General features: G+C 42.4%; 1 protein-coding gene across 5 annotated transcripts in view; it reads left to right on the top strand.

Annotated features, from left to right (window-relative positions):
- Window positions 1–25,342, top strand: part of SYT7 (synaptotagmin 7) — a 571,182-nt gene that overhangs the window by 347,998 nt on the left and 197,842 nt on the right. For all 5 annotated transcript variants that reach the window (XM_073604668.1, XM_073604667.1, XM_073604669.1 and 2 more), the window contains exon 3: window positions 14,160–14,242. In XM_073604668.1, coding sequence (XP_073460769.1) covers window positions 14,160–14,242 — 83 coding nt within the window. The remainder of the gene's footprint in view (window positions 1–14,159; window positions 14,243–25,342) is intronic.

Consider the following 25,342-nt stretch of genomic DNA (forward strand, 5'->3'; position numbering starts at 1 on the left):
TTGGATTGTCGTACCCCAAAATTCCTGTGCAGACTTCTCACAACTTTAGTCATGATGATCTTGGCCTTTCTCACATTTGGGTTTGGGTACGGTCCATACTTCCCATCTGCCCTCTTCAAGATGTCCACCATCTCCACCATCTCTACAAAGGACATATTTGAGGCCTTATATCTCCTCCTGGATCGGGAAGTTTCTTTCTCTGGGCTTTCCTCCTCGTTGCTGCTCTCTGCATGCACCTGCTGTCTCTCCGCCATGTGCTCTCTCACTGCGCCGAAAGAGAAGGGGCAGGGAATACACTAGAAAGAAGGTCAGGGGTGGAGATTCATGCATGCGCAGTGTATATAAAGCATAACACGCGTGCGTCGTACGTACTGTCTGTGAGCTGAGGACGGAGTAGCGTAAGAGCCGATCGTGCAAACGAAGGTACAATTTTAACTTGGGGCATCAGTGGTTAGTGGCCTATACTGCTTATAGATTGAGGCCTATATTGGGACAAAATTATGAGAGTTTAGCCCAGGGGCGGATCCAGGGGGGGCAACGGGGCAATTGCCCCCTCCGAGAATGTGGGCGGCGGCGGCTCCGCCGCGAGTGACAGTGCGGGCGGCTCTGACCGAGGGTGGCAGTGCGGTGTGCCGGCTGCTCCACTGCGGGTGACAGTGCGGGCGGCTCTGCCTAGTGACAGTGCGGGCGGCTCTGACCGTGGGTGACAGTGCGGTGTGCGGGCGGCTCCGCTGCGGGTGACAGTGCGGGCGGCTCCACCTCCGGCATGGGTGACAGTGCGGCGGCTAGGTCGGTGAGTGGGCGGGTGATAGAGGGGGGTAGCTGGACGGCTCTGTGTGTGCCTGTGAGTGGGCTGCTGGCCAATCAGGGAGCCGGCAGGCAGGGGAGCAGAGAGATGACATCATCTCTCACCACCCTGCACCCGCCCTGCATCCCTGCAGTTCTGCCCTCACTGTGAAGGCAGCTGTGGGCAGCAGAGAGATTACATCATCTTTCTGCTGCCTGATTCTGGGACATAGCAAGAGACCACCTTAGCAGGAAAGTGACACGGCAGGTGACAATACGCATCTGGTGACAGGCGACATGGCAAGTGACAATCCGCAACGTGTGGCAGGTGACGTGGCAAGTGACAATCCGCAATGTGTGGCAGGTGACGTGGCAAGTGACAATCCACAACATGTGGCAGGTGACGTGGCAAGTGACAATCCGCAATGTGTGGCAGGTGATGTGGCAAGTGACAATCCACAACGTGTGGCAGGTGACATGGGAAGTGACAATCCACAACATGTAGCAGGTGATGTGGCAAGTGACAATCCACAACGTATGGCAGGTGACGTGGCAAGTGACAATCCACAACGTGTGGCAGGTGACGTGGCAAGTGACAATTCACAATGTGTGGCAGGTGACGTGGCAAGTGACAATCCGCATCTGGTTCTGATGACAGGTGACGTGGCAAGTGACAATTCACAATGTGTGGCAGGTGATGTGGCAAGTGACAATGCGCATTTGGTGGCAGGTGAAGTGGCAAGTGACAATCCGCAACGTGTAACAGGTGACGTGACAATTCGCAGCATGTGGCAGGTGACATGGCAAGTGACAATTTACAACGTGTGGCAGGTGACGTGGCAAGTGACAATCCGCTTTTGGTGGCAGGCGACGTGGAAAGTGACACACTCAGGGCTCCCACTGATTCTGCATTATGGTGAGTTGAACTATTTCATTTTATATTACAATGTAAGAATAGGAATAATGCGCTTCAATCATCCTGACACAATAATAACCATGGTGCCGTGATGATTGAAGCGCCAACACCAGCTGTTTCCCCAATAAATTGCCCGCAAAAAAAGGTATTTTCTGGCATTGCCCCTCCCGAGACTAGACTCTGGATCCGCCTCTGGTTTAGCCTGACATTAGGGTTTGTCTAGTGTTGTGTCTTGCAGAGAAAATGAATACATTTACTGACCCTGACTTCCTGTCAACCTTTATAGATAAGTACAGGGAGCTGCCATGTCTCTGGCAAGTCAAAAACAGAGAATACTCCAACAAGCTAAAGAGGAAGGCAGCGCTGGAGCAACTGTTGGAATTAGTGAAGCCGGTGACTCCCATGGCAGACATCTCCTATTTGAAGGCCAAAATTGGTGGCCTGAGGAGCACATATAATAGGGAGTGCAAGAAGGTCCAGGATTCCCAGAGATCCGGAGCAGCAGCAGATCACGTATATGTCCCCAGGCTGTGGTACTACGACAGACTGCAGTTTTTGTCAGACCAGAGTGAACCCAGGCCATCGCTATCAACACTTCCTTCCACACTTCCTTCCACACTTTCTTCCACACTTCCTTCCACATCAGATGAGGCTTCAGAAGTCCAACCTGGGCCTTCCACCTAGGAAGAAGATGTGGAGGAGCCCAGCTTGAGCCAGGTATAGCATTTCTTGTCAAAAATTGAATGTTAACTAGATGTTATTATTGATCACTAATTTCTGATTTAACAAAGTGGTTTACATATCAATGGACAGTAGTAGCCAAAAATGTTAGGGACAGGAATGAAAAATGCTGGGGTCAGAATGATAGTCTTTTCTATTTGTTAACATTCAATTTGCAACAGTCATGAGCTCAAAATTGTGTGTGATTGATGACCAAAAACCTAAAACTATGTACCATTTTCATACACAGGAAAGTTTCAGCCAGGAGGAGGCCATGGAAAGTGGCAGCCAGGAGGTGGCCGTGGAAAGCAGCCTGACAGAATCCCAGGTTCCTCCCCTTCGCCTTCCAATAAAAAGGACCAGGAAGGCGAGGAACATGGAGGAGTCAGCGACTTCTTTGATTCAGCAGGCTACTGCGGTCCTCACGACCACCCCTAGTGTCCACTAGTCCTTTGGCTGTATGATGGCCAGTAAAATGGAAGGAATGGAGGAGGGCCAACGTCTCATCTGTGAGGAGGTAATATTTCAGGCCCTAAACAAGGGGGTGAGGGGCCAACTCACCAATAAAAGCCACGTGTGTGAGTTAGACCATACTTCTCCACCACCTCCAGCAACACCACCAACAACACAGCCACCCAACCCACCACATCATCCTGTAAGGAAGTGTGGAAGGAAGTGTTAAGAGTGATGGCCTGGGTTTGGCAAAAGACACAGGCTGTTGTAAGACCACAGCCTCGGGACATATATGTCATCTGCTGCTGCTCCTGATCTCTCGGAGTCCTTGACCGGATTGTGCTCCCTATTAAATGGACTCTTCAGGTTACCAATTTTGAGTCAAATAATTGATGTCTGCCCTGGGGTACAAAGGCTTCAACAGTTCCGACTGTTTCTCCAGCGTTGCGTTCCTCTTTATTTTCCCCTAATAAATTTAAAATTTTTGTTTTGACAAATACTTGGCTATGTGTTTTACTTCAAAAAGGACAGTTTGTTTGTGAGTAGGCAGGTACATTTCAAAAATACAATGTCAAATTAACAAGGGACACCAACACCAACCAACTTCTTTGAGGTTAAAAAAATACAAGATAATAATGGTGTTGTGATAACTTGACACACAAAACGACAAAAACTATAAAGGAGATCACTATAAAAAATTTAAATAAAGATTATTCTGGAGATCTTGAGGAAAAAAAAAAACAAACAAAAACAAATATTATTCAGGAGATCACGAGAAATAATAAAAAATATATTTGTCAGAACTCTGTGAATATCAGCAGCAAAGCAACTTCATTATTCTAGCATTATAAAGAGGAAGAGAATGCGCTGCATTGAAAGATTGAGCGATTCCGTCTCGTACTTGATCGTGTACACACGATCTGACTTTCCAACAACAAAGTCTTGTTGTCGGAAAATTTGAGAACCTGCTTTCAAACATTTGTGTGCGGAAATTCCGACAGCAAATGTTCAATGGAGCATACACACGGTCGGACTTTCCGACAACAAGCTCACATCGAACATTTCCCATCGGAAATTCCGATCGTATGTACGTGGCATTAGACTGCAAAGGTTACCTGCTTATTTAGTCTAGGGGTGCAAGAATAAGGAGTAAAAAATACCTTATTCCTCATTTCAGTGATGTGACTGGTCCCCCAAAGCCTCCTCTCTAAAACTGACTATAGATGGATCAAAAGCAGGGACTTGCTAAATTTCAATTTATGTGTGGCCATTCTTGTTCGACAGTTAGATTGTCGTTAGATTGACTTGTATCAAACAGAAACGTTGGAAAACTTTTGTTGAACAGTTGCAGCTGCTGCTCAGTGTATTCTGACAGAGGAAAGTCCCACTGTCAGAATACAATGTCCAAGCTGAGAAGATTCCTCCATCCATCTCATTTGTGTAGATAAAAAAATCAGTTTGTTGTTACTTTTTTTGTTCAGACCGTTTAAAGTACCGTAATACTAAAGATAATTTTTTTTTATAATAACAAATATGTTATACTTACCTGCTCTGTGCAAAGATCCTCCTCTCCTTGGGTTCCCCACCTGTGCTTTGCAGACCCACCCCCTTTGCCAACTGCTCCTATAGCAAGCTGCTTGGTATGGGGACATCCGTGCCTGCTCGCTTCCGAGCTCCTGCTGCTGTATCTGATCCAATAAGTAGGGACAGAACCAGGAGAGCAGCTGATCTCATGCACATCACTGGATTGAGATTGGGCTCAGGTAAGTATTGGAAGGGGGGTCTGGGGGAAGCTGCATACAGAAGGTTTTTTCCTTCATGCACAGAATGCATGAAGGTAAAATAAAAACTTTAGCCTCTTTAACCACTTTAGGGCGCTTTTGACTGTGGATGAACTACAAGGTTAATAGCCCTGCATTGTATGTATGTGATGATACTCAGGGACCCCCCCCCCACAGCCTGAGGCCTCAGGGAGAAGAGGACAGTACCGGAGTGAGTATTAGGAGAAGTAATACCGCTTGTTCCTGTAACCCTTAGACATAACAAGCCTTCAAGCTTTGCAGTGCAGGGACATCTACTGATTTTGTTTTAATTTTGTTGGGCTTTAAAGTAGAACTCCAGACAAAACCCCTTTAGCCTTGGAGAGGGTGGGGAATAGGTAGAACATCTGTTTTTTTTGTCTGCCTTGCTGTCTGTGTTGCCAGGAGATACATATACCATCTCTTCCCACTGTAGTGGCTGCTGTCACTGAGACATAAAGTGAGGACAATTCCACCTTTGACAGCCTTCACAGCAAGAGAAGGTGGGAGAAAATCTGCCATCAGGAACACCTGTCCCATTGTCAGCTGAAAAACCCGATACACATTATCTCCCTTCCTGTGTTCAAATCTTTCAAGTAAAACTCCAGTATTGTTGAAAAAAACAATTCTCTACAAGGTAATAATATACATTGAAGGCATGCTGAGTCTCACTTGGCTCTCCCGCATCTACTGGACCATCTCTTTTTAGAACCCCGCAGCCTCCACGAAGAGCACTGTTTATTACAACCTGGGTTTTCTACTACGAAAGGACATCAGCCCTTTTTTGAAAGTCATTAGGTTAAAAAGGAATTTTTTTTTGGGGGGGAGAATTCTACTTACCTGAAAAAAAAATTTTTTTAGGAAGTAAATAGCGTAAATATAAATAAAATAATACAGTTATGTATGTACACAATGTACACAAAACTTATTAGGTACCAGAGATAGAATAATCATTTTAGGCCATCTATTTACAATCCTAGGTATCTTCATTTTGCTAGCACATACAATTTTGTATCTAGTACACAAGTCAACACGGTCTCATCTTTTTATGTAATAGTAATGTTGCCGATTTTATCATGTTTGTGTATGCTAAGAATTTTTGTGTATTTTAAAAGAAAGTTTGGCCTTGATCAACATTTGGGCAAGAATTGTGGGATGTACAAAACAATAGTGCTATCTGGTTTCAGAAAATATATGTTTAGGTGGGACTTTAACCACTTCAATACTGGGCACTTATACCCCCTTCCTGCCCAGACCAATTTTTTTTTTCAACCAAAAAGAAACATTTTTTTTTTTAGTTTATATTATAAAATTTTGCAAATAAGTAATTTTTGTTCATAAATTTGTGTATTATATTTGGTCTGTGTAAAAGTTACAGAGTCTACAAGCTATGGTGACAATCATTAAAAATTGATCACACCTGATCTAATTTCTTGAGGCCCTGAAATGTCAGGACAGTACAAATACCCCCCAAATGACCCCTTTTTGGGCATGGTGAGTTTTTTGAAGTTGTAATTTTTTTCCCACAATTCTTGGGAAAATTAAGAATTTTTTTTTTTTTTACACAAAATTGTCATAATAACAAGTTGTTTCTCACACACTGCATACTTTCAATTACTCCCTAAAATACATTCTGCTACTCCTCCTAAGTATGGCGATACCACATATGTGAGACTTTTTCACAGCCTGGCCACATACAGAGGCCCAACATGCAGGGAGCACCATCAGGCGTTCTAAGAGCATCAATTACACATATAATTTCCTGATGACCTATCACACCTTTGAAGGTCTCTGAGCACCAGGACAGTGGAATTGCCCACAAAATTACCCCATTTTGGAAAGCACACACCACAACAGATATTCTATGAGGCATAATGAGTCTTTTTAACATGTAATTTTTTTCCAAAAGTTTTGGAAAATGTGGATAGAAAATAAAAACATATTTTTTTTTACACAAAGTTATCAATTTATAAGATTTTTCTAACACATAGCATGTACATAGCAAAAATTACCCCCCAAAATATATTCTGCTACTCGTCCTGAGTATGGCGATACCACATGTGTGAGACTTTTACACAGCTTGGCCACATACAGAGGTCCAACATGCAGGGAGCACCATCAGGCGTTCTAGGAGCATAAATTACATATTTAGTTTCCTAACAACCTATCACACTTTTGAAGGTCCTGGAGCACCAGAACAATGGAAACAACCACAGAATGACCCAATTTTTAAAAGCAAACACCCCAATGTATATTCTATGTGGCATTGGCTGGTGACAGGTACTCAGGGTACTCTGATGAGCTGGAGATAGGTACTCTGATTGGCTGGTTAAAGGTGCTCTGATGCTGGTGACAGGTACTCTGGGGTTGGTGATAGGTACTCTGATGCTGGTGGCAGGTACTCTGGGGCTGGTGGCAGGTACTCTGATGCTGGTAACAGGTACTCTGATGGGCTGTGACAGGTACTCTGGGGCTGTTGACAGGTCATCTGATGGGCTGGTGACAGGTCCTCTTTATTTGGGGGGGACAATCGGGCACTGTACTTTACTTTGCTATAGCCAGGTCTCCTTCTCACATACTGAGGAGGATAACCCGGAAACGGCACTACAGCCGTTTGTTGACATTTGTGACCAGCTGTGATTTGACACAGCCAGTCATGTGGAAAAGAGCCAATTTCATTGGCTCTTTATCCTGATCAGGGATGGGCTGTGTCTGAGGGACACCCCTCATGCCTGATCATGCATGAGCAGCAAGAGCCAGAGGACATCATATGACGTCCACCCGGAGAGAGGAGATGTTCCTGTCCCGTTATTGGAAGTGATTAAGGACCGAGCTATTCCTGGCACTTTTTGCTAGAAAATTACTTAGAACCCTCAAACATTTTATTTATATATATATATATATATATATATATATATATATATATATATATATTATATAAATATATATTTTAGCATGGTCCCTAGAGAATAAAAAGGCAATTGTTGCAATTTTTCATGTCACATGGTATTTGCCCAGCAGTTTTTAATACGCAATTTCCACGCTTGTGGAATAGCGACAAACTACGATACTTAAAAATCTAACTAGGCGACCTTTTAAACATTTATACAGGTTACCTGTTCAGAGTTACAGAGGAGGTCTAGCTCTAGAATTATTGCTCTTGCTATAACATTCTCGCCACATAGGTTGGACTTGTGGCTTTTTTTCAGCCTCACTGTGTGTGTAACTATGTAACCTCACATGTATAAAATATACCTCACAAACACAAATGTTTTTTTTTTTTTCTCCACTGTCCCTTTAATTCTTTTTTTCATCAATTTTATTCTTATTACAAGGAATGTAAACAGCCCTTGTAATAGAAATAAGGGATGACAGGTCCTCTTTATGTAGAGAACTGAGGTCTATAAGACCCCAGATCTCTCCTTTACCTATGAAAACAAAAGATCAAAGAAAAAAAATTGATCTTATGCTTTAAAAAATAAAATTGTTTACTTCTGCCCTAGACCAGAAGTGACGTCATGACGTCGCTCCGGTCCTCCTAGATCATAGAGGCAGGGAGAGACAATCTGGTCTCTCCTCACTTCTGTGACCAGCTGCACAAACTGTTGGATTGTTTCCCAGGCTTGCCAGTAAGAATGGTAGGACGGGTAATCAGAATCGCCAGTTGAAAAAAAGTGAAAAAAAATATTGGGGTCATGGCTGATAGCTTCAAAGCTGCAAAGTATATATACTTATTGCGATTGGTTAAGTGGTTAAAGGCTTACTCTACCTTTTAGCAATATGTTACATGGTATAGTAGACAGCAAAGGAAAATCGCCGCTCCAGGTTAGAAACTCCAGGCACAATGAATAGCGTGAGACCCCTCACCTGCCATAGAAGACTAAATACAGAAAAAATTGGATGCACACCGACATTCTTGAAGTCCATTTATTGAATGTTCCATATAAACAATGACACACAACATGGTTGCAGTAGCCGGAACAGAGGTGGACTAGTTTTGCATAGCTACACTGTGCTTACTCATCGAGGAACATTCAATAAATGGACTTCAAGAACGTTGGTGTGCAGCCAATTTTTTTCTGTATTCATGTTACATGTTATACCCGTATTTAAGGTGTTACATATAAAATGTTGCTAAAAACACATTGAAAGTGAATGTAACTACATATTATAGCATGTGTTAGGTTTGAAGGAACCCCTAAAGCCGGATACACACGGGCTGAATGTTGGGGGACAACGTCCAGTTGTCTCAGCGGGGGAGATTGCTGAACTAACCTCGCATGGTTAGTACAGCTGCTCGGACCAGAGCTGACAGGGGTGGAACAAAAAAAAAACTAATAGTGTGCATCAGGCTTTAGGCAGGTTTGTCAGCTTATCCCTCCCTTTGCTAGCAGGTTGTTAAGAGAATCTGCATTGGAATAAAGGAGATCTATCTGGAATATTGGAGCTGCCATTGCTGATTTGTTTTTAAATCTGTAGGATCTGGAGCTGGAATCCTTACTTTAATAGTTGATGTGTCATTGACCCAAAGCATGCATGTGCATATTAGATATACATGCTTGTTCCAGGGCAGAGACTTACCAAGTGCTGAAGGAAATTTGAGGAGAGAGATAAGAGCACCACCTCCCCCCAACAATGCCGCCATCTGCTCTTCTTTCCAGAAGGGTTGAGCCATCTTTGTTCAAGCACCCTCCAGGGTCCGTATCTGCTTCTTGGACTGATATGTTGGCTCAGAGATGACACAACCATGTAAATCCTGATGCCTGAAGGTGGTCCCTTTAGTCCACTCCAGTCCAAACAGCACTGACAGTCCTGCTCCCGGCTTGCCTTGCTCCCATCCCTCACTCGTGGATCCCGGCCACTCCACTGGGACTGGGCTCCTTTGCACCATGATATCACAGGACACACTCAGGCCCCCCCCTCTGCCAGACCCCCCGCCTGCACCACCCGAACGCACTGTAGCAGGCACTTGGATGGTCTCAGCTGTCTCCAAACCGGAACTGCATGCGCTCTTCCAAGCCAAGCAGCACAGCAATATTTTTTACTGGCAAACCTTTCCTGTCACTGGCATTTACTGGAAGAAGTACATGTTTTGCTAGCTGCCAGTAAAAATACTGACGGTCGGCAAAAATGGTGGAGGGGAGACTGAGGAAATGCTTTCTCCTGCCTGCAGCAGGCTGATGACATCATCTCATGTTAGGAAAAGTCACTGGTCACATAGGATCAATTCTATAATACAATCTGACTCTGTTGCAGTGCAATGAAAATTCTAAGCAGGAGCCAATGAGAAGAAGAATGATTTCAGTATAATGATGCTTTTTAATGGTCTAGTCAGCAGGTTAGGGGTGGGTTTCTGATTTAGCTATGATTGTCCTGTGGTGGAAGTTGAGGACATCTGCCAATAATTCTTAACAGGGGTGCCAGCATCACAAAGCCGCCTGCATAGAATTACAAATATTTCATGCTTGGAATTCATTTTTTTTTTTTACTCCTGTCACTTGCAAAGAAATGTAAAATAAATTGCATTTGGCAACCAAAGTTTAAGGAATTGACCACTTTTACCAAGCAGAGGCCTTAAAATCAATTTTAATCTGCTCTTTGCCCAGATTTCTCCATTTCAGTGATCACAGCAGTACTGAGGCATTTAGAAAACTGATGTGTGTCTTGCAGTTGGCAGCCTGTCTACTCGTGTTATTGAGCAAATGGGGGAGGGGCACTAGACAGGTTTGTCACAATATGTGAGAATAAAATAAATAACTGTAAACCAAAGGCTTGAAGGAACAGGGTTTTCAATTATTTATACAATCTAGGGTTGATAAAAATAGTAGCAAATGTGGAACTATTGTTGATAGCAATCATTCAGGTTGCTTGTTTCATCTGAAAAATGAAATATAAATGGTTGGTTTTGGGAAATACTCTTTGTATGCATTATTTTTACAAATCAGCTCATAACAGTCTTGAGAGACTCTTGTCAGTCTTGTGCAAGATGACTTGTTGCATTCATTAGAAACATTTTTGTAAATTGGTTAGAAGTTTAAAGGAGATGTATGGATTTGCCTTTTTTCCCCTAATTTACTTACCTAGGTAGATGCAGCATCGGTCCGATTCTGCATCTGTCCCCCGGCATCTCTGCACTGAGAACCGTGCATCGAACACCACCGATGGCTCGGTTTTCTTGGCTCCCCGAGTGGAGAGCTGCTGACTGTCAATCAGCAGCTCTCTTGCTCTGCTCCTCCACGCTCATTAAAGCACTAAGCTGTGGAAGGGGCGGGGAGCGGCTGTCTCAGCGGCTTGCTGAGAGGCTGAGAGAACCATCAGTCCAGGCAGGATCCAGACTTCTGAAGTCGGGATGACCCGGTGCCTGGACTGAACTTAGTGAAAACAGGTCACAGGAGTGCAAAACGAATTGCACTCCTGTGACCCATAGGAGAAGTCCAGCCAAATGAACTCAGGCTGGACTTCTCCTTTAACTCTTTTCAGCATGTTTTGGGCTACAAGGTGTTCCCATTGTTCAGAAGCTATACAGACCCATTGTCAGTGTTTCAGAATGTATGGTTTTCTTGTGTTTAATTTTAGTTTTCCATTACACAGATTCATAATAATCCAAGCAGATGTAGAAATCTTTTGTACTGCTCTACAAATGAATCTATTATGGGCCTTTTTGTTGTTTTTAAATCACACAATAAATCATCCGCCCCACTCAAATAAAAATTTAAATATTCCTACAACATAATTACATCTAATATCTATCCTATATCTATCTGTCCTTCGTTTTTAATATCAACCTTTTCCTCCAATAGAAATTACCTGGTAATTTTGCCATTCCTAGGGCTTCCTCCTTCCTTGTTGCAACAATTTGCAGGCTCATAGAGCCTCTGCAGTGTTGTAACCACAGGGCGCATGCTCCCCATTCAGCCTAGTAAGTAAACCATGTATTACTAAACATGACTTAAAGGAGAAGTCCAGCCAAAGCTCGTTTGGCTGGGCTTCTTCTATGGGTCAGAGGAGTGCAATTCGTTTTGCACTCCTGTGACTCGTTTTCAGCAGAGAGCGGGCTGAAGTCTGCTCTCTGCTGACATCACGGATATCAGTCCAGGCACCGCGTCAATAAAGTCTGGATCCTCCAGGTGCCTGGACTGACGCCTATCTCAGCCTTTCAGTGAGCCGCTGAGAGCCTGAGATGGCCGCTCCCCGACCCTCCACAGCTGCTAGCAATAATCACAGGTAAAACCCGACAGACTGATTGATCAACTTGGTACATTCAGCTTGACCATACACAGTTCGAATTTAGGTCGGTTTCTGCTGCCTTACTTCCTAGGTCACGTAACTGCTGTCCTTATCATCACAGCATGCTGCAGGCTGGGGGGCAAGGCTAAGAAATAGTGCATCTCATAATATGTAATGTCGCTTTAACTATTACATGCCCTCCCTCCAGGCCATTGAGAGTACAATGTGCTATCGGGCAGGCATGTGCTCCGCCCACTAGGTGGAACAGATGCTTGATTTAAAGTGCACACTGTTCTAAATGGCCTGAAAAAGGGGCCTGTAATAGTTATAGAGACATCACAGGACATGTACTATGCTATGGATAAGCTTTGCCCCCCCCCCCCCCCCCATCACGCAACACTGAAGAAATGACACTTTGCTACAATGTAAAGTAGTGAGTGTACAGCTTGTATAACAGTGTAAATTTGCTGTCCCCTCAAAATAACTCAACACACAGCCATTAATGTCTAAACAGCTGGCAACAAAAGTGAGTACACCCCTAAGTGAAAATTTACAATTTGGGCCCAATTAGCCATTTCATTGAAGGAACCATGAATGGCAACATGTACAGTGATTTACTGAAGCAGAGCATAATCTACTCCCTTCAGAGATTGGGTCGCAGGGCAGTATTCCAACATGATAACGACCCCAAAACACACCTCCAAGACTGCCTTGCTAAAGAAGCTGAGGGTAAAGGTGATGGACTGGCCAAGCATGTCTCCAGACCTAAACCTTATTGAGCATCCTCAAATGGAAGATGGAGCAGCGCAAGGTTTCTAAAATCCACCAGCTCCATGATATTGTCATGCAGAAGTGGAAGAGGACTCCAGTGTCAACCTGTGACGCTCTGGTGAACTCCATGCCCAAGAGGGTTAAGGCAGTGCTGGAAAATAATGGTGGCCACACAAAATATTGACACTTGGACCCAATTTGGACATTTTCACTGAGGGGTGTACTCACTTTTGTTGCCAGCGGTTTAGACATTAATGGCTGTGTGTTGGGTTATTTTGAAGGGACCGCAAATTTGCACTGTTATACAAGCTGTACACTCACTACTTTACATTGTAGCAAAGTGTAATTTCTTCAGTGTTGTCACATGAAAAGTTATGATAAAATATTTACAAAAATGTGAGGGGTGTACTTACTTTTGAGATACTGTGTCTGTGTGCATATATATATAAAAGAATGCTTTCAAAAATATATATTTTAATTGTTTACTTTAATCAATCTACAAAATTTAAAGTGAGCGAAGAGAAGAAAAATCTAAATCAAATCAATATTTGCTATGACTTACCTTTGGCTTCAAAAATCATCATCAATCCTTCTAGGTACACTTGCACACAGTTTTTGAAGGAACTCAGCAGACAGGTTGTTCTAAACATCTTGGAGAACTAAGCACAGATCTTCTGTGGGTGTAGGCTGCCTCAAATCCTTCTTTCACTTCATGTAATCTCAAACAGACTCCATGATGTTGAGATCAGGGCTCTATGGGAACCAAACCATCACTTCCAGGACTCCTTGTTCTTCTGTATGCTGAAGATATTTCTAAATGATGTGGCTGTATGTTTAGGGTCATTGTCCTGCAGAATACATTTGGGGCCAATCACATGCCTCCCTGATGGTATGGCATGGTGGATAAGTAAAACGTGTGCAGCTTTAGTAAGTTTGTCAGAACCTGCTGGTATGACCCGAACCTTGTTACATAAGTTTGCTTCGCTTACCTTACTTAGCTGTCTGGAAGCTGGTTAGGGCAGTGGGGAGAGCACAATAAACACTTTGCATATGGGCATTTCTGTCAAACTAATTTTTAAGAGTACATTTGTAGGATTAGGTTCAGTTTAAGGTTCCGTGTGAGAATAGTGTTAGGTAAATGATTAGATATACTGTAGGTTAGAGTCTGAGTAAACGCAGGAACACAATTCAGCATCAGCTTTGACATGAGAAGGCCCCACAACTGGTATTTTTAACAATTACTGTTTTACTACGGTAATTAGAGTTTTATTTTTATAGTGACTTTATCTTGTAAAAGGTGTCCTTTTCTTTAGGCTACTTCATTAATTTACTCTTGTATGACATGTCCAATGTAAGATGGAAATATAACTTCTTCCTCAAAAGATACCATTGCTTTTTGTTTTTGCCTTATTTGATATACGGTAGTTTTCTATATGTTAATTTTGATGGACTCTTTACTGAAGATACTGTTCTTGCACTTTCTCTAGGGGAAACGCTACAAAAATTCTCTGGACAATGTGGGGACTCCTGACTCTAGCCGCGGTATCCGCAACGAGAAGAAGGCTTTAAAGTAAGTATGAGTATATACTGGAAGAATTTTAAAATGGTGCCTTTTAAAACCCAAAGGAAACCTTAAAATGAAACCAGACACAGATTGTTCTCTAGCATGAACAACTGCCCAGTCATAGGCTGTTGACCAAACCTAAATGTCTTTCCCTCTTGTGTTAAAGTAACGCCCTCCCTCAATCCCCAGAGTAACCGTGTTACATTAAGGCAAGCTTGAATTCATATGAAATATTTTAGCTGCATACCATGTCATTTTTCCCTACAATGTCTCAGAACAATACATTTGAACACCCTTCCCGTGTAAACGGAACAGATGAGCCCAACTATCAATAAAATGTTCCTTTTTCATAAACTTCAACACTACATTAAAGTATACTTTAAATTACTCCCCGGTATTAGGTCATCATTGGCATATAAACACCTTCAGTAACATATAAACGGCATCATAGAACACTTAAGAGGCGTGTTTTTTAGTCTGGATAAAAGGACAAATCTCATGCAAACTTAATGCGTGTATTTTGCCATTTGGAAAACACAGCAAGAGAAGAGGACCGGAAACTAATTTTTATTATGTGAAACCATTTTGGAGCTTTCTATATTTCTTGGCAATTTTCTTTTTTTCTTGCACTGTCGCTGTTCTTCTCCACCCCTCTCAACAGGTGTTTCTTTTCTCGCCTATTTAAGGAAAATTTGACTGTAATCGATCACAGAAAAAAAGGCTTTTTGTCTCAGCATTTTCCACTGAGACCTTTTGTTTCCTCCCTTGTGAACGCAACATAAATGTCTTGTTATCTTTCTCCACACTGAGTACAGTACAAAGTATTTAATCAGCTTTTGTCTAATCTTGGCTGATTCCACTTTTCCCGGCTATACACATATGGATGTTTATATTTCGCACATAATGGGGTTTTGATTAAATGATATTAAAATACTCTATAATATTATACTGGAGGAGATGTAAATTTGCTTCCATCTGCCACATCATTCTTAGGACCTTTTGTTCTACTGCCTGCAAAAACATGCTTTATTATTAAAGGCACACTAACCAGTCCACTATGCATCAATCAGAGACAGACCTTCTCATACCAAGCGTGCTATAGGTTGTATCTTCCAAACATTAGCTGAGGTTCTTACTGTGCCTTATGAACATCTGCCCTTGTTAGCATAGACATATTACTAAAAATGTATGCAGCTGTGGAAAAAATTGGCTTATTTTTAGAGAAGGGGAAGCATTAAATCAGCTGAATTAGGCAAACATAATATAGCAAGGCTTCTGAATTCAGAGTTCGAGGCTGTCTACTCATCTTTTCTTTTCCTTTTTTCTTCCTATACAGTATATCTAAATGTAGAATGTTGACTCTTTCCGTTTAGGTCATGCCCTGCTGTGATATAACTTGCATGTTTCTCTCTTCGGACCATGCCCTTAGGTTATTACATTGCAATTTTTGTGACACTTATGGAAAATAGCAGGAGGAGATAGGAGAAAAAGTGCCTCCTGACACAATGTAATCAGGGCTATGCTACTCTATAAACTTCTAGATCATTTAATGTTACATAGTTACATAGTAGGTGAGGTAGAAAAAAGACACAAGTCCAACCTATGTGTGTGATTATATGTCAGTATTACATTGTATATCCCTGTATGTTGCAGTCATTCAGGTGCTTATCTAATAGTTTTTTGAAACTATCAATGTCCCCCGCTGAGAAGACCGCCTGTGGAAGGGAATTCCACATCTTTGCCAATCTTACAGTAAAGAACCCTCTACGTAGTTTAAAGTTAAGCCTCTTTTCTTCTAATTTTTATGAGTGGCCACAAGTCTTGTTAAACTCCCTTCTGCGAAAAAGTTTTATCCCTATTGTGGGGTCACCAGTACAGTATTTGTATATTGAAATCATATCCCCTCTCAAGCGTCTCTTCTCCAGAGAGAATAAGTTCAGTGATCGGAACCTTTCCTCATAACTAATATCCTCCAGACCCTTTACTAGCTTTGTTGCCCTTCTTTGTACTCGCTCCATTTCCAGTATATCCTTCCTGAGGACTGGTGCCCAGAACTGGACAGAATACTCTAGGTGCGGCCAGACCAGAGTCTTGTAGAGAGGGAGAATTATCTTTTTATCTCTGGAGTTGATCCCCTTTTTAATGCATGCCAATATTGTGTTTGTTGTTAGCAGCAGCTTGGCATTGCAATGTCTAGGAGTACTTTTAGAAACAATGGTATTTAACCCATTGAGGAATGCTGAAAGACGGTATACTGCAGTCAAGGAATGATGATGAAAAAGCGTGTTGTGGGACAGCGTAGCCTTAGATGAGCATATGTTTTAAATGGACTATAAGTGTGAGACAATCAAATAAAGGCCAAATTTCACCTAACACTTTTAAAACAGTTTTGGCAATTTTTGTTTTCTTGTGGAAATTATTTTTTTTAATCATGTGAATAAAAGCTAACTGTGGTGTGGTAAGCACCCTGTCAGTAATATGTGGATTGTCGCAGCCCTGTAACTAAAACATTTGATGAACAGTTTGGCCTATTCAAGGAAGTGGAAAAACTGTTGATATGATCAACAGGTAATAAAACTACATTCCGGGGGGACTCAGAAAAACAAAAACAAAAACACTGTATATGTGTAAAGCACTGCATACATTGGTGGCACGATATACAGTCAGGTTCATAAATATTGGGACATTGACACAATTCTATTCCTTTTGGCTCTATACACCACCACAATGGATTTGAAATTAAACGAACAAGATGTGCTTTAACTGCAGACTTTCAGCTTTAATTTGGGGGTATTTACATCCAAATCAGGTGAACGGTGTAGGAATTACAACAGTTGGTATATGTGCCCCCCACTTTTTAAGGGACCAAAAGTAATGGGACAATTGGCTGCTCAGCTGTTCCATGGCCAGGTGTGTGTTATTCCCTTATTATCCCATTTACAAGGAACAGATAAAAGGTCCAGAGTTCATTTCAAGTGTGCTATTTGGATTTGGAATCTGTTGCTGTCAACTCTCAATATGAGATCCAAAGAGCTGTCACTATCAGTGAAGCAAGCCATCATTAGGCTGAAAAAACAAAACAAACCCATCAGAGCGATGGCAAAAACATTAGGTGTGGCCGAATCAACTGTTTGGAACATCCTTAAAAAGAAAGAACGCACCAGTGAGCTCCGCAACATCAAAAGACCCGGAAGACCACGGAAAACAACTGTGGTGGATGACCGAAGAATTCTTTCCCTGGTGAAGAAAACACCCTTCACAACAGTTGGCCAGCTCAAGAACACTCTCCAGGAGGTAGGTGTATGTGTGTCAAAGTCAACAATCAAGAGAAGACTTCACCAGAGTGAATACAGAGGGTTCACCACAAGATGTAAACCATTGGTGAGCCTCAAAAACAGGAAGGCCAGATTAGAGTTTGCCAAACAACATCTAAAAAAACCTTCACGGTTCTGGAACAACATCCTATGGACAGATGAGACCAAGATCAACTTGTACCAGAGTGATGGGAAGAGAAGAGTATGGAGAAGGAAACGAACTGCTCATGATCCAAAGCATACCACCTCATCAGTGAAGCATGGTGGTGGTAGTGTCATGGCGTGGGCATGTATGGCTGCCAATTGAACTGGTTCTCTTGTATTTATTGATGATGTGACTGCTGACAAAAGCAGCAGGATGAATTCTGAAGTGTTTCGGGCAATATTATCTGCTCATATTCAGCAAAATGCTTCAGAACTCATTGGACGGCGCTTCACAGTGCAGATGGACAATGACCCGAAGCATACTGCAAAAACAACCAAAGAGTTTTTTAAGTGAAAGAAGTGGAATGTTATGCAATGGCCAAGTCAATCACCTGACCTGAATCTGATTGAGCATGAATTTCACTTGCTGAAGACAAAACTGAAGGGAAAATGCCCCAAGAACAAGCAGGAACTGAAGACAGTTGCAGTAGAGGCCTGGCAGAGCATCACCAGGGATGAAACCCAACGTCTGGTGATGTCTATGCGTTCCAGACTTCAGGCTGTAATTGACTGCAAAGGATTTGCAACCAAGTAAAAGTTAAAAAGTGAAAGTTTGATGGATGATTGTTAATCTGTCCCATTACTTTTGGTCCCTTAAAAAGTGGGAGGCACATATACAAACTGTTGTAATTCCTACACCGTTCACCTGATTTGGATGTAAATACCCTCAAATTAAAGCTGAAAGTCTGTCGTTTCATTTCAAATCCATTGTGGTGGTTTATAGAGCCAAAAAGATTAGAATTATGTCGATGTCCCAATATTTATGGACCTGACTGTAAGTACCTGTACTAAATAAATAAATAAGCCATACATTCCCATTTAAGTCCCATAAATATGCCTGAGTTCCCTTATTTCCTACCCATGCCACACTATACCAGCAAAAGAAAGAAGATTGTTATGACTATGAACAAGGGAGATATTTATCTATCTGTTCTCTTCTTCATAAAAAATGTGTTGTTGCTGTTGAGTTTTCACAGTTGCAGTGAAATAACCTCTGACTCAGCAGTGAGTTGTTTTAGAGAATAAATTGTGCAGAGGATTTAGAAAGAATAACTGTACTCTGAATTGTCATAAGTATGAAAGGATAATCTGTCCAGATTTTAAATTGCCATGCAAGGCTCCGTATGAGTAGTGACATTCTATGGGCACAGCAGCATCCTCTGCCTATAATGTAAAACTGTCAGCCCTCTGCCTCATTCATCTCATATCCATATAGTTGTGCCAATCTATTTTCACATCATTCAGGCTGGCAGACCCATAATGCATTGTTTGGGAAGTAGTGTTGTACAAGCACCACATGCATTTTCCAGTACACAGCATCAGTCATCCCAGTTTTAAGTATGCAAGCAGATATCAATGGGAGTCAGTGGCACATCAGAAAAGACTTGATTTTCATCAGATTAGTTCTAAAGAAAACGAATCTGCTTGATAATAAGGGCTTGGATGGACAAAGTTCAAGATAAGCATTGGATTAACAGCACTGTAGGGAGTCATGGTAATGACTGAGCCAAATTTATATTTGTGGTAAATAAAATAAATCAAATCACTCTATTGATAGAGGAGACACCATTGAAAGGGAAGTTATCTGCCTGCTAACCTCCAGAGGTATTACTCTTCTCTTAAATGTTAGTTGGAAATCACTCTAAATTCCTCTGTGATTTCACTTTATCTGCTAATGTTGCTCTGACAATCACATTCTCTTTGTCTTTTATAGTTAAGCCGTGTACATACGAGCGGAATGTTCGACAGAAAAAGTCTGACGGAAGCTTTTCATCGTCTATTCCGATCGTGTGTGTGTGCCTCATCGGATTTTTTTTCCGAAAATTCTGACGGACCTAGAAATAGAACATGTTCTAAATATTTCCAAAGAAACCAATTCCTATCGGGAAAGCCGCTCGTCTGTATGCTGTTCCGACGGACCAAAATTGAGGCATGCTCTGAAGCAAGTAAGAGACGGAAGCTATTGGCTACTGGCTATTTAACTTCCTTTTTCTAGTCCCGTCGTACGTGCTGTACGTCACCGCGTTCTGGACAGTCAGACTTTGGTTTGACCATGTGTAGGCAAGACCGCTTGAATGGAATTCCGTCGGAGAAACCTTCAGAGTTTATTCCGACGGAAAAACCGGTCGTGTGTACGCGGCAGAGGAGCTTTAACGTGGTGGTAAACCCTCACATGTACGCACTGAAGGCACTAGCATTAGGTGATACACAGGGGTTGATTTACTACAGGCAAATAGACTGTGCACTTTTGCAAGTGCAGTTGATCCAGAGCTTAGTAAATGAGGTAAAACTTCACTTTACAAAGAATATCCAATCATATGCAAGGAAAATGTTTTTAAAAATGCATTTTGCTTCAACAAGATTGGATGATGGAAGTCAGCAGAGATCTCCCTCATTTACTAAGCCCTGGGGCAACTGCTCTTGCAGAGGGCAACTGCACTTGTAAAAGTGCACAGTCTATTTGCCTTTAGTTAATGAACCCCACAGAGATTAAACAAATTCTCCTACATAAGTTGTAGCAGTGTATCTGCAGCCAATTCTTCTGTAGATTGTTCTGAAAACACAAACAGGAAAGGATTTCTCCTTAGTTCTAGGAGCAGGGGGTGGGAATCGGAAGTCTTCACAGAGCAGACAGTTCTGAGACCTTGTTGGAGGAAAGGGAGGCCCCTCCTCCTCACATGGTATAGCGAATAAGCACAGCTGTGGATATAGCTGTGGATATACAGTAAGTCACAGGCTGAGTGCTGCAGCTCCCTCTTCCATCACCATTTTAACTCTAGGTATGGAGAAAAGCTGCCAGAAGGGACCTATGACGATAACAGGAGAACCAGGCTGCAGGGAGAAATAACACTCCTTGCTTTCGAGTAAAAAATACACAGAATAAAAGGATGAGCTTTTTTCATATTTCATGTCTGAGGTTTACAGCCACTTTAATTTTGTTACTTTAACTGAGTAAACCAAATAATTAATGGAAGCTTCAGCACTTTATTGTCCATCCAATAACTGACTTTTTTATTCCATATCTTTTTTATTCCACACCAATAACTCACTGTCAGGTTGTAATTTAAGTTTTTTTAGTGAGCAAATTAGTACTGTTATGCCGCGTACACACGACCGGTTTTCCGACGGAATTCCTTTCAAGCGGTCTTGCCTACACACGGTCAAACCAAGGTCCGACCAAAGTCTGACCGTCCAGAACGCGGTGACGTACAGCACGTACGACGGGACTAGAAAAAGGAAGTTCAATAGCCAGTAGCCAGTAGCTTCCTTCTCGTACTCTCTTCAGAGCATGCCTCGTTTTTGGTCCGTCGGAACAGCATACAGACGAGCGGTTTTCCCAACAGGAATTGGTTCTGTCTGAATTATTTAGAACATGTTCTATTTCTAGGTCCGTCAGAATTTTCAAAAAAAAAAGTCTGATGAGGCATACACACGATCGGAATATACGATGAAAAGCTTCCGTCGGACTTTTTCTGTCGGACATTCCGCTCGTGTGTACGCGGCTTTACATATGTGACAGCATTTTTCACTAGTTGATTTGGCTCAGCGCATTATTTTAACATTCTTGTCCTCTAAATATTATTGGCTTGCTGTATATGAATTTTGGATGTTTTCCTTTATTTTTGCATTGAAAATAGAATTCTTATTTGGCCTCCATCTGTAAACCTAGGCCTCATTCCATCCTTGACAGCACTGTATTATGTGTTTACTTTGACCAACACTTTACCCTACAAGCTGGGTTGAAATTTTCTTGTAATGCATTCATCGTGCTTTATGTAAAAGCTTTTGTATTTCTTTATTGTGAAAAAAAAATGTCAAGGTTTGTGTATTGTGGGTTTAGACATTAGGGAAGAGACAAACACTTCAACAGTGAAAATGTGCTCTGTTCTAAGATGGGAACTGAGTTATAGTAAAATATTTTATTGATTTTTAGTGACAATACTGCTTTGCAGGAGGCAAAGTGATATATAAAATAACGTATACTAATATTTAAAGGGTTTTTATCTAGACTTGATGCTTAAATAAACCCCTTTCAGAAAAACAGCTGCCCATCAGAGGAACCAGAGATGTATCATTGACAGGCACTCCTCTTACCAGGTTTGGTTAAGCATTGAGTCTACATAAAAAAGGGCTTAGAATCATTCCCCTTTAAATATTAGTATACAACAGTTAAGATCATTATTTTATATATCACTTTGCCTCCTGCAAAGCAGTATTGTTACTAAAAATCAATAAAATATGTTACTATAACTCAGTTCCCATCTTAGAACAGAGCACATTTTCACTGTTGAAGTGTTTGTCTCTTTCCTAATGTCTAAACCCACAATACACAAACCTTGACATTTTTTTCACAATAAAGAAATACAAAAGCTTTTACATAAAGCACGATAACTGCATTACAAGAAATTTCAACCCGGTTTGTAGTGTCGGTCAAAGTAAACACATAATGTTACTCTCCATAAAAAAAAAAAAATAGTGGTTTAGGAGTTGGATTTTGTAAGCAGTTTGATCACATCAATGGTAATCTTTAAAGCTTAAAGTGTAAGTTCACCTTTACATAAAAATCTGTTAGGTGAACTTACACAGGTCCCCCTCCTCGCCTCCCCCCCCAGTCGGGCTGACCTGGACCGCCGCAATCTCTGGTTTTAAGCCCCGGTATATCCGCACCAGGATCCCGGGGCTTAGCAATCCTCTCTGCTATGCGGCTGTTGAGTGGTCAGCGCTGGCCTTGTGATGGCGCTGACCAATTAGAATGCTCCAAAACGTCTCCCTGACAGGGAGACATTTTGGACATTCAGCTGAGAGGATTTCTAATCTCTGGACACCTGGCGCGGATATACTGGGCTTAGAACTGGAGATTGCTGCAGTCCAGGTCAGCAGGACCTGGGGGGGGGGTGAGGAGGGGTACCTGTGTAAGCCTACTCTGTGTAATGGTTTTATCCTCCTCTTCTGGATTCCCCCGCCAGCACTTCTGGCTCCTCTTCTTTGGCGAGTGCCCCTATAGAAAGCTACTTCCTATGGTAGCACTTATGCAGGCTCGATCCCAAGCCACACTGCCTGCATCCATAGACACAGACAGCAAGGCTCAGCCCCACCCCCTCATCATATGATATGATTGACAGCAGCAGGAGCCAATGGCTGCCACTGTTGCCTCTCTGTCCTGTGAGAAGAGAGAGAGCAGAAATAGCCACTGCTCTTGGCCACAGCACTGCATTGAGATCAGACTCAGGCATTTAGGGAGGGGTTTTTTTTTTTACCTTAATGATGAGAATGCATTAAGGTAAAAATCCTTAAGACTTTAGAACCACTTTAACTCCAGCCAAGTTTTTTCTATATTTTTGGATAGTGCAGAAAAGAGTTTTAATCTTGGCCAGGATTATGAATAAAGTTAAAGAAGGTAATGCATGGCTTAATTATTGGTGGACATACAACAAACCGTATTTGTAGAATGTTAAGCCGGGTACACACTAACAACTAACAGCTCCAGTCGAAGCCCCTGTACTCTCTATGCAAGGTTAGTTCAGCGATCTCCCTCGCTGAGCTGTTGTGTTCTGACAGGGGGACGCCCCCCCCCCGCCAGAACACTCCGACCAGCGCTCTTTGCCATTGGCTGAGAGCACTGATCGGGAGTCAATCACCTGCTGGTTTTCCAGCATGCACGTCTGATAAAAACTAGCTGAACAGGCGGCTTCTGCTGGACAGGCCGAATGTCTGCCGTTTTTTTTTTTTTTTAACCAGCCCTTGTCTTACGACATTCAGTCCGTGTGTACAGGGCTTTAGCCTAGATAAAACATAGGGGTTATTTACAAAAGACAAATTCATTTTGCACTACAAGTGCAAAGTGCACTTAAAAATTGCACTGAAAGTGCACTTGGAAGTGCAGTCGCTGTAAATCTGAGGGGTAGATCTGAAATGAGGGGAAGCTCTGCTGATTTTATTATCCAATCATGTGCAAGCTAAAATGCTGTTTTTTATTTTCCTTGCATGTCTGGAGACGCGCTCTCCCTCTCTGCACAGGGTCCCAGCTCTTGATTGGATAGATTGATAGCAGCGCAGCCATTGGCTCCCGCTGCTGTCAATCAAATCCAATGACGCGGGCGCCAGGGGCGGGGCCGAGTCCGGCATTCGTGTCTGTGGATGCAAATGCTGGACTCGGGAGCGCACCCACAAGGTAACCCCCGGGAGAGCACTTCTCCTAGGGGGTTATCAGATGTGAAGAGGAGCCTCAAGAACTGCCGAGGGACCTCAGAAGAGGATGATCGGGGCCACTCTGTGCAAAACGAGCTGCACAGTGGAGGTAAGTATGATATGTTTTTAATTTGAAAAAAAAAAAACATGAAGCTTTACAACTACTTTAAGAGTAAGTTCAGGCAAATGAAAAAAGCGGGCTTAGCAAGCATTTTAATGCCACCTGCATGAAGCACCTGTGTAAATGTGCCCACTCTATAAATAAGCATACACCACTGCCCTATAGTTTGGGTGATGATGAGCATTGCTTGCAAACCCAATTGTACCATTATGCTGCAAACACATGGCTAATCATTTAGAAGCAATCTGACCAGTGCAGGCATCAACTGCGATTGGACCATGTGGGTGGTAACTCAAAATCAATACTAAATACTGCTTAGCATCACAACTACTTGTTAATTCACAGACTTTTCCCAGTGTGTCAGACCCCTGGGTTTATTTCTTATGTGTTCTAAATGTTACCATAGAAAAGGAAATTCTTCTTCTTTATGTCAATTTCCTATTGTTAAATAAGCCAGATCAAGGAGAAGAATTGCAATATGTCTCAACAGTTTAGGAATGTGAGTATCAACAACCTTGCTCTCTCTCTCTCATTCTTTGCTCAGAGTATGAATGTGAATAATACTATGCACATTCATAGAGAAACACTCTCTGTTAGTATGCAGATAGATCCTTTGCATTCATTAAAGCCATTATACAAATAGATTAGGATTACTCTGGGCCTGGTGTGTCCCAGCCTGTGATTTCTGCTCCGGAGAAAATATTTGACCTTGAAACGCCTGTATCCCTTCACTGACCTGCAAACCGCATGTTCTCAGCTATCGCAGAGGGAGTGCAGCTTCCCATCCTTTAAGATCTGAGCATTGGGACAAGAAGATAATATTTTACACACACGTTGCTTATTTCCCTAAAGACACACAGGCTGCCGCTTCTAAAGCTCTTAGTCTTATCGCTCAGCTCTCTACCACCTTCTTAGCGGAGGCCTCTTTTGTTCAGCTATGTCAAAGCAAGAGTTGGGATCAGATACGGAGTGGTGAGAGTGCGCTTTGGGTGAGAGCAGGAGAGGGGGTTATTAATTAAACCATGATTTCCAGAGGCATGTGTATAAAGGACATAAGGCAGCCTTATAGCACATCGATCCTTCTTCTTTTGTGTCCCCCATGAAGGTCAAGCTGTCACTTTGTTCTGAATGTCTGTGTGTCATCAAGGGTCTCATGCTAAGAGCTCTCCTCAATTGAGCATTCACAGGACTGCAACCTAAAGCAGTGTAGTCAGGCAGGCAACCCTTAACTCTCTCATCGCTGGAGAAGCATTAAAGAGATAAAATGGGGGTGTACAT

This window comes from Aquarana catesbeiana, linkage group LG11, assembly GCF_042186555.1.
Source record: "Aquarana catesbeiana isolate 2022-GZ linkage group LG11, ASM4218655v1, whole genome shotgun sequence".
NCBI lineage: Eukaryota > Metazoa > Chordata > Amphibia > Anura > Ranidae > Aquarana > Aquarana catesbeiana.